The sequence below is a fragment of the Eptesicus fuscus genome, chromosome 21 (genome assembly GCF_027574615.1).
Source record: "Eptesicus fuscus isolate TK198812 chromosome 21, DD_ASM_mEF_20220401, whole genome shotgun sequence".
Taxonomy (NCBI): Eukaryota; Metazoa; Chordata; class Mammalia; order Chiroptera; family Vespertilionidae; genus Eptesicus; species Eptesicus fuscus.
The window spans coordinates 44373162-44381340 of NC_072493.1; the positions used below are offsets into that span (position 1 = coordinate 44373162).

Below are 8179 nucleotides of genomic sequence, written 5' to 3' on the forward strand. Positions count from 1 at the left end.
CATGCCCTTGACCAGAATCGAACCTGGGACCCTTGAGTCTGCAGGCCGACGCTCTACCCACTGAGCCAAACCGGTTTCGGCGGATTATCTTTTTTTTTAATCTTTCTTTTTTAAAAAAATTTCTTTATTGATTAAGGTATCACATATGTGTCCTCATCTGGAATTAGACTTCTCACCACCACAGGCACCCACACCGCCACCACGGCGTGCACACAGGCTCACACTCACTTGCACAGACTTCCAGCAGCAAAAGCAGGAACATCCAGGTGCACACGGCAGCAGCAGGCGGTGGGCGTCCCATGCTGAGGCCTGGGGGAGGGAGAGCACGGGCTGAGAGAGGAGGGGGGGGGAGCCTGAAATCCTAGGAGGGTCGTGGGATTGGGGGTCCAGGGGAGCAGAGCATCAAGAGCTGTTTGTTCTTCTGGGTCCTTCGGGAGGAAGGGGCTGGGACCCAGATTCCTGGGTCTTCGTTAGAAGGGGGTGGGGCCCCAGATTCCTGAATCTGAGGAGAGAGGGAGCTGGGGGTCTGGATTTTTAGGTTCCCAGGGAGAAGGGAGCCCTGCTTAGTATCCCGGACCCCTCCTAATCTCGGGGAAGAGGAGGCTGGGGCTCAGATTCCCGGGTCCAGAAGGAAAACGGGGATCTCAGGTTAAAGTCCTGGGTCTGAAGGAGGGTCCAGATGCCAGCCTCTGAGAATTTACAGAGGCCAGGGGGCGGGGTCACCTACTGATTCTGACCAAAGGAAGAGGCCCCAGTAGCTCAGCTCTCTGCCTGGTTCGGGGATCTGGAGCCTTTTAACTGGGAATCCCCGCCTCCTGCTCCGCCTCCTCCCGCCCTGAGCTGGCAGAGCACCCCTGGGCTGGAGTGAGGAGGGGCTGAGGGGCTGAGGGGCTGCAGGGAAATTCTGGAGGGAGGAGGGGCTGGATTCTTGGGGTTCAGAGGCAAGGGAGAGGAGCTCGGTGCTGTGACTCCTGGGTCTGACACAGAAAGGACAGGGGGGAGAGGGGGAGGAGGGGGCTCAGACATCTGTCTAGGTCTGGAAGAGGCCGGGACTGGGGGCGTTGAATCCTGGGCCTGAGAAGAGAAGGGGGCTGGGGACTTAGCTTCCTGGTTCTGAATGAGGAGGGGGAGGATGTCTGGACTCCTGCATACAAGGGATGAGAGGTCTGGCCTGGGCAGGCAGGTTTGGGAGGCCCCGTGACCTGGCTTCCCCTTCGCCTGGGGAAGACTGGACCAGCCAGACAGAACCCAGGCGGCTTGCTGCAATAGGGCTGATGGGGACAGACTTCAGGCAGGACCGACTGAGGGCTCAGGGGAAATTAATTTATTACTAGCGGTCCGGTGCACAGTTTTGCACACCGGTGGGGTCCCTCAGCCTGGCTTGCGGAAATCGGGCCGAAACCAGCTCTCCGACACCCCCCGAGGGGTCCTGGATTGCGAGAGGGAGCAGGCCAGGCCGAGGGACCCCACCAGTGCAAGATGGGGGCCGGGGAGGGACTGTGGGAGGGCTCCAGGGTGTGTCTGGCCTGTCTTGCTTGTCCCCATCAGCTGGACCCCAGCAGCAAGCTAACCTACCAGTCTGAGCGTCTTCCCCTGGTGGTCAGTGCGTGTAATAGTGACTGGTCGAACGGTGGAACGGTCGGACACTTTGCATATTAGGCTTTTATTATATAGGATTCCTACTGACATTAAGACAGATGTTCCCTATCCACTCCCCCTCCCCCACCCTCATTGGCCTCCTCCGGTGGTGGTACCCTTTGGGCCTTCCAACACCTTCTCCTTGCCCTTCCTCCATCCCACGACCCAAGCAGGAAGATGAAAGGGCTCCATGCCTTTATTGCAAAACCATCCATTGGATCTGAAGAAATCCAGACCCTCCCCTCAACTCCTCCCAGAAGGTCCAGGGCAGGATTCAAACCCAGGACACTCCTAAAGCAGGGCTGTGAGGGGCAGGGCCAGACCCTTCCTGCTCACCAATGGGGAAAAGCTATAGCATTCCTGACGTCATGGGGGCAGGAACTCTGATGAAAGAGGCGGGGCCACATGGGCTGGAGTCCAGCGGAGACCTCTCATTGGGCAAACTTCCGAGGGGCGGAGCTATTTGGTGGATGGCTGGCCTGAGGCGGAGCCACCAGGTGATGCTGTTCCACAAGGTGGTGGTAGTTCTTGCTGAAGTCTTAGAGCTGGAACCAGGAGGATAGATGTGTCTTCCTGCTCCATCCCGAAGGGGCGGAGCCTAAGTAACCAGAAGGCTTCTCCAGGACAGCTGAGGGCACGGGTGGAGACCCCTGAGGCTGGACCCCCTTATCCTGCGCCCCCTCCTCCTCTGGTCATCCTAGGCGCGAGGGTTCAGTATTCCTTCATCGTCTTTCTGATCCAGTTCACATAGTGGCAAACGCTACTGTAGACAGCGGGGTGCTGTGGTCGGGAGCAGATCTCAGAGCCCCCAGACACCACACCAGCCAGAGTCCCATTGCAAACCAGCGGGCCCCCAGAGTCGCCCTGTGGAGCGGGAGAAGAGCAGAGAAACTGTTAGGCCAGTCTCATTACTAGCATGCCATTACACAGACCCCCAGTTTCTACTCCCCTGACACCCAGACATCCAACTCTCCAGGCCCTCCTCCCTCAGACCCAGGAGTAAAAGCTCACAGCCTTCACCCCTCCCTAGGACCTAGCATTCTGGGCCCCTAGCACCCTCTGCCCCCAGGACTGGGAGCTCAGACCCCCAACTCCCCCCTTGTTTAGATCCAGAAATCCTGGTGCTGGCCCCATCCTCGCCCAGAACCCAGTGTCTTAGCAGAATTCCCATCCTCCACCTCCTCCCCAGAGTAGATCTCACCAGACAGGAGCCGCGGCCTCCCTCCCACAGGCCTGCACAGAGAATGCGCTTGAAGATTTGGCCTGGATATGCCCAGCGGCAGAGTCTGGGCTCCAGGATGCTGATGTTGGCACACTGCAGCGTGACTGGGAAATGCACTGTTGGGGAAGGAGGTCACAGAGGATCAGCAACTTTACTCATCTCACTCAGCACACACAACCCCTTTCTTTTAAAAAGAAAAATTTTTTTATTGATTTCAGAAGGAAGGGAGAGGGAGAGAGAGAGATAGAGACATCAATGAGGAGAGAGAATCACTGATCGGCTGCCTCCTGCACGCCCCCTACTGGGGATCGAGCTGCAACCCAGGCATGTGCCCTTGACCAGAATCGAACCCGGGACCTTTCAGTCTGCAGGCAGAGGCTCTATCCACTGAGCCAAACCGGCTAAGGCAGCACACACAACCCCTTTCTTAAGGAGGATCCATGGAGCCACAACATCTGCTTCTCCAAGAAACGAGAGACAGTGACAAAGAGACAGAATCATAGCCTGAAACAGAAACAGACATTTCTGAAGAGGGAAAGAGAAACACGCAGAGAGGCAAGAGACAAGAAGAGACGCGTATATATTTTACACAGAGAAAAACAGAGACCATGGCAGGAGCTAGAGACCTTTTAAGGGGAAAAAAAATTCTCAGCCCTAACTGGTTTGGCTCCGTGGATAGAGTGTCAGCCTGCAGACTCAAGGGTCCCAGGTTCAATTCCGGTCAAGGGCATGTACCTTGGTTGTGGCCACATCCCCAATGGGGAGTGTGCAGGAGGCAGCTGATCGATGTTTCTAACTCTCTCTCCCTCTCCCTTCCTCTCTGTAAAACTCAATAAAATATATTTTTAAAAAATTCTCAGAGGAGGCCATACAGAAATAGAAATGGGCCCACAGATATCCAGTGAAAAGGCCACGAGTTAAAGGGGAGGAGACACTTATAGGGAGAGGGTCATTGGTACACAGAGAGAGAAAGATTTAGAGGTACTAGGTAGAGGTAGAGGGAGTTACAGCACATAGAGATAGACATGGATATAAACACACATATATCAATATATATAATGTCTGGGTGCAAACTCAGATGCATGCAGGGGCTTGGTGGGTAAATAGAAGTGGGGTGCCAGGCACCGTTGTGGTCCGATCTGCAGGGGCCACCTCCACTCTCTCTATCCAACAATGGTCGATCTTTGGGAAATGCGGGTCCAGCATTACCCGTTCTTTCCACGTGAATCCAGAAACTCAGCTTTTCTGTAGCATCTCCCAGGTTTCAGATGTTGGCAGCAACAAATTCAGACATGATTTTTCAAGACACTTGGAAAACCAGCACTAATGTGGGAAGCCAAATTTGGCTAATAGGTCTTTGATTTCTGACTCTGAGAATAGAAGGCCTTATTTGGATTCTAAGATACATGTATTTTTTACATTTAAACACCCTGAAATCAGGAGGTGTCTTCCAGTAAGTGTGGTCTCACAAGGGTCAATGGGACCCCCCTCCCCCATTCTCAGTGAATTAATGATGCACCTTATAATTTACGAGAGGCCCATTGCACAAAGATTCATGCAATAGGCCTTCCTTCCCCTGGCTGCCAGCACCGGTTTTCCTCTGGCACCCAGGACCCAGGCCTTCATTCTGGCTGCAGCAGAGAAGCCAAGCCTCTTCAGTCTTCAGTCTTCAGCCTTCGCTCTGCACCTGCATATGCAAATTAACCTGCCATCTTTGTTGGGTTAATTTGCATACTCACTCCTGATTGGCTAGTGGGCATCGTGGAGGTATGGTCAATTTGCATCTTTCTCTTTTATTAGTGTGGATAGCATCTTAGATTTGATGGAATATATGGGTGGAGAGATAGATCAATAGATAGAAGGTAGACATGAAAAGGCAGAGACAGAGAAGGAGGAGGGATTTAGATTCTCAGCGGGAGAGGTAAGGGAATGTTTCATGGTCAAGGTTGTACCTATGGGGCTGGACACGGCCCCCCAGCCTGAGATGAGGCACTGGGTGCCTGGGGAGACGCAGGTCTGGCTGATGTTGAGGGGCTGCACGGCAGGTCCCAGGCGTGCCTTCCTGGGCAGACGGATCAGCATGACGTCATCCCTGTAGTCTTGGGTGATACGGTTCTTCTCCAACCCAGGGTAGGGGAAGAATTCTGTGACCCGGAACAGCTGCTCTGGGCCCTCCCTTTTCTGGAGGTGGTGCTCCCCGAGGCGAACCCACAGATACCTGCTGGGACAGGCCTCAGGTGTTGTGTGGCTCTCCACAAGGTATATATCCTCTCTGGGTCCCCATCATACGTACGACCCAAGAGTGCTGTGTGATTTTAGGCAAGGCACACACCCTCTCTGGGCTCCTGATCCCCACTCCATCCCTTTGTCTGCCTCTGCTTTTGTAGTTCTCCCTCAAAAGCTCACACCATTTCCTAGGTCCATGCCAACTGAGCCACCTTCTTCATTGCCCCACCTGCAGCCTTGCTGGTGATCTGGGTTCCCTGGCACGGTGTAGGCACATAGGGACTCCACCTACAACACAAAAACAGCCCCACCCCTGGTGGTTCTGTGGGGAGTGGCCGGTTGATGGGGTATGGAAAATCCCCAACTTTGGGGTCATCTGTGGCCTCGGGCTTTTTTTGACTGCCATATCACTAACGCTTTAATGCATTTCCTTCTGAGGTTTAATCCCATGTCTTCTTACTGCAGTTTTAGTTTACATCTTCAACTCTGGGTTCATGTCCTGGACAGCTGGGGACCTTCTTATGGTCTACATGTCCAACCCCCAGCCCCTGACCTCTCATGTAAGGGACCAGGCTAATGTCTGAGAACTCCGAGTTTGAGGAGTGTGAAGTTATTTCTATCTCTGTGCCGGGACTCTGTGTCTGGGAAATTAGCTTTTCGCCTCACCCAAATTCATCCTTGTCTCTCAATCCCTTCTACCTCCATATCTCTTTTTTCTCCTTCTTCATCTTTGGGCCTGAAATCTCAACTTTGCTCTCCTAGCCTGGTGTACAGACCTTGAGCTGAAAAAGGCCCCATCATGGAGCAATGCATGATGGGAAATTCCCACATAGCATCCTGTAGCAACACCTGCTCTTCATTCCTGGAGGGAAGAACAGGGTAGACAGCCCCTTTCCAGAGAGATGCAGACAGGATTTCTGCCTCAGGTAAATTCTAGGATTCTTTTAAAATGCCCAGGACTCTAGGATTCTAACCCCTTAGGAATCTACAAATTCTAGAATTCTATGAGGCTCAAGTTCTAGAATGTCATGAATCCAAGATTGTACTGTTCTAGATTTCTCTAGATCAAAATTCTAGGATTTTAAAATTATCTGAATTAAATCTAGGACTTAATGAAACTAGAATTTTAACATTTTGGGACAATCTGGTGAGAATATCATCATTCTAGAATTCTATTAATCTATTGATTTTGGAAATTGAAAAATATAGGATTCAAATAGTTGGAGACTCTAGAATTCTCTGAATTAAAAGTGTGGAGGTTTTAAGAATCAGGAGTGATAGCATTCTGGGGTATTAAATGCGACAAATTCTAGACATTTATGAATATAACCTCCTAGAATTTCCTTGTTTCAAGATTCCAGAATGTTACAAACCACAGTATTCTAGGGCTGTAGTCGATGAACCTAGCCTGAATACTCTAAGATTCTAGTGTTGCTCTATCCAGTACAACTAGTTCAAATTGAGATGTGTCATACGTGTAAAATGCACGTCCACTTTCAAAGGCTTACCCCATAAAGAGTAAACAATGACATTTGTAGATATTTGATACTGATTACATGGTAAAATAATATTGAGTAAAATAATGAGTACGTAGGTAAATCCATTATTAAAATGAAATCTTCTTGTTTTCCTTTTCCTTTTGCAGCGTGTCTACTAGAAATGTTAAACTTAAATGGCTAGCGTTATATTTCCTTGGCAGCACTGTTCTGGACTTCTAAGATTCTAGAATTCCCTGAGGCTCCTGTAGAACCCCGTGGATCCAAGATCTTAGGAGTCTACGGTTCTGGATTACCCTGGGCCAGAGTCGAAGATTCAAAGAGTGTAAATTTCCAATCTTAGACTCTCAGAACCAGATCATTTAAGACTAGAATTAGGAAAAGTTGACTCTTGGTAATTCCGAGTTCAACTTCTGGGAACGGAAATAGAGGCTCAGCCCTTCTTGCCCACCGCTCCCTCCCTCCTCTACCTGAGGCCCTTGCCCCCCTCACCTTCTCTTATCCCCGGCGCCCTCCCCAGAGCGGTCACTCACGGCCTTTGGCAGTGGGCAGCTGTGAGCAGCCAGCGGTCACTGATGAGGGTCGCCCCACACAACAAGCGGTAGGGGTTGCTCGTGACATAGAAGAGGCCTGCCTGCCAGGGCTGCGAGTTGGGGTGGCATTCCTGAGCCCCAATGGCTCTGGTGTCTGCCCAGCTGTTCCCTGTGGGCAGGTGAGAGGCAGAGAGGGTCAGTGAAGAGCAAGATGGAAGGGCTGGGGAGAGAAGCAGAGACGCCTAGAGGGCAGGCACAGAGGCTGGGGGTGTGCAGCGCAACGTGGAGAGGATGCTGGGACCCCAGAGGGCCAGCGGGATAGACAGGCTGGATGGCAGGAGCCTCACCTGCCAGGAGAGAAAGCAGAGCACAGACCAATCCCAGCTTCATGACCTCTGGGTGCCTGGGTCCTGGCGTGTGGCTCTGCTGTCCCTGCTTCTTTATGGTAAGCCATGCCATCGCCTTCCTCCTCCCTGGGGCCACCCTGTGATTAATTGGGGTTGGGAAATGTCACTGGGGGAGGAGGAAGCCCTCGGGCCTGGACTGGATGCCTTGAGAAGGAGGCCGGGCAGGGGGATCCCCTGTTAGAAAGAGCTGACTGCCTGCTGGGTCGGGGCTTGACTACATGGGGAAGGAAGGGGGCCTAGGACATAGAATCCTCCTGGGCGTCTCCAAAGAGGGGGAGCCCTCGTTCCCCATGACCTCCAGGTACAGGATCTGCATGCAGGATAGTCAGTGGCCTGAAGGAGGAAGAGGGTGAGGAGGAAGATCCCTAAGGCGGGCTCTGGAGTCTTGAATGACCAATGACCAGGAGCACTGCACAGAAATCAGGCTGCAGGCGGGAGAAGAACCAGGACTCAGAGGCAAGAAGCCACACAGGAGACGGGATGTGGCTGAGGTGGGGACAGAGAAAGAAATCATAGGGGAGGGAGATAGAGACACAGAGAGATCCAGAGAGAGAAGATTCAGACCCAAAGAGGAAGAGACCTCAAAGATTTTTGAGAAATACGGTCCCAACTGGATTGACACACACTCTCCATAACCTACTCCCTGCCTCACATCCT

The 8179-nt window shown here is 52.3% G+C and overlaps 1 protein-coding gene across 1 annotated transcript; it reads right to left on the bottom strand.

Annotated features, from left to right (window-relative positions):
• Positions 1 to 1820: 1820 nt before the first annotated feature.
• Positions 1821 to 7523, bottom strand: LOC103297739 (kallikrein-9). The gene is made up of 5 exons (XM_008154483.3): positions 7463 to 7523; positions 7116 to 7284; positions 4813 to 5078; positions 2840 to 2976; positions 1821 to 2502 (listed from the first exon to the last, which is right to left on the bottom strand). The coding sequence occupies exons 1-5, from the start codon at positions 7503 to 7505 to the stop codon at positions 2350 to 2352; spliced, it is 768 nt and encodes a 255-aa protein (XP_008152705.3). The 5' UTR covers positions 7506 to 7523; the 3' UTR covers positions 1821 to 2349.
• Between the last annotated feature and the right edge of the window lie 656 nt (positions 7524 to 8179).

Coding starts and splice junctions, on each gene's coding strand:
- LOC103297739 (XM_008154483.3), bottom strand. CDS start 7,505: ATGAAGCTGGGATTGGTCTGTGCTCTGCTTTCTCTCCTGGCAG. Junction 2,977..4,812: donor GGCCGTGTCCAGCCCCATAG/GTACAACCTTGA, acceptor CTTCCCCAACAG/TGCATTTCCCAGTCACGCTG. Junction 2,503..2,839: donor GAGGCCGCGGCTCCTGTCTG/GTGAGATCTACT, acceptor CCCGCTCCACAG/GGCGACTCTGGGGGCCCGCT.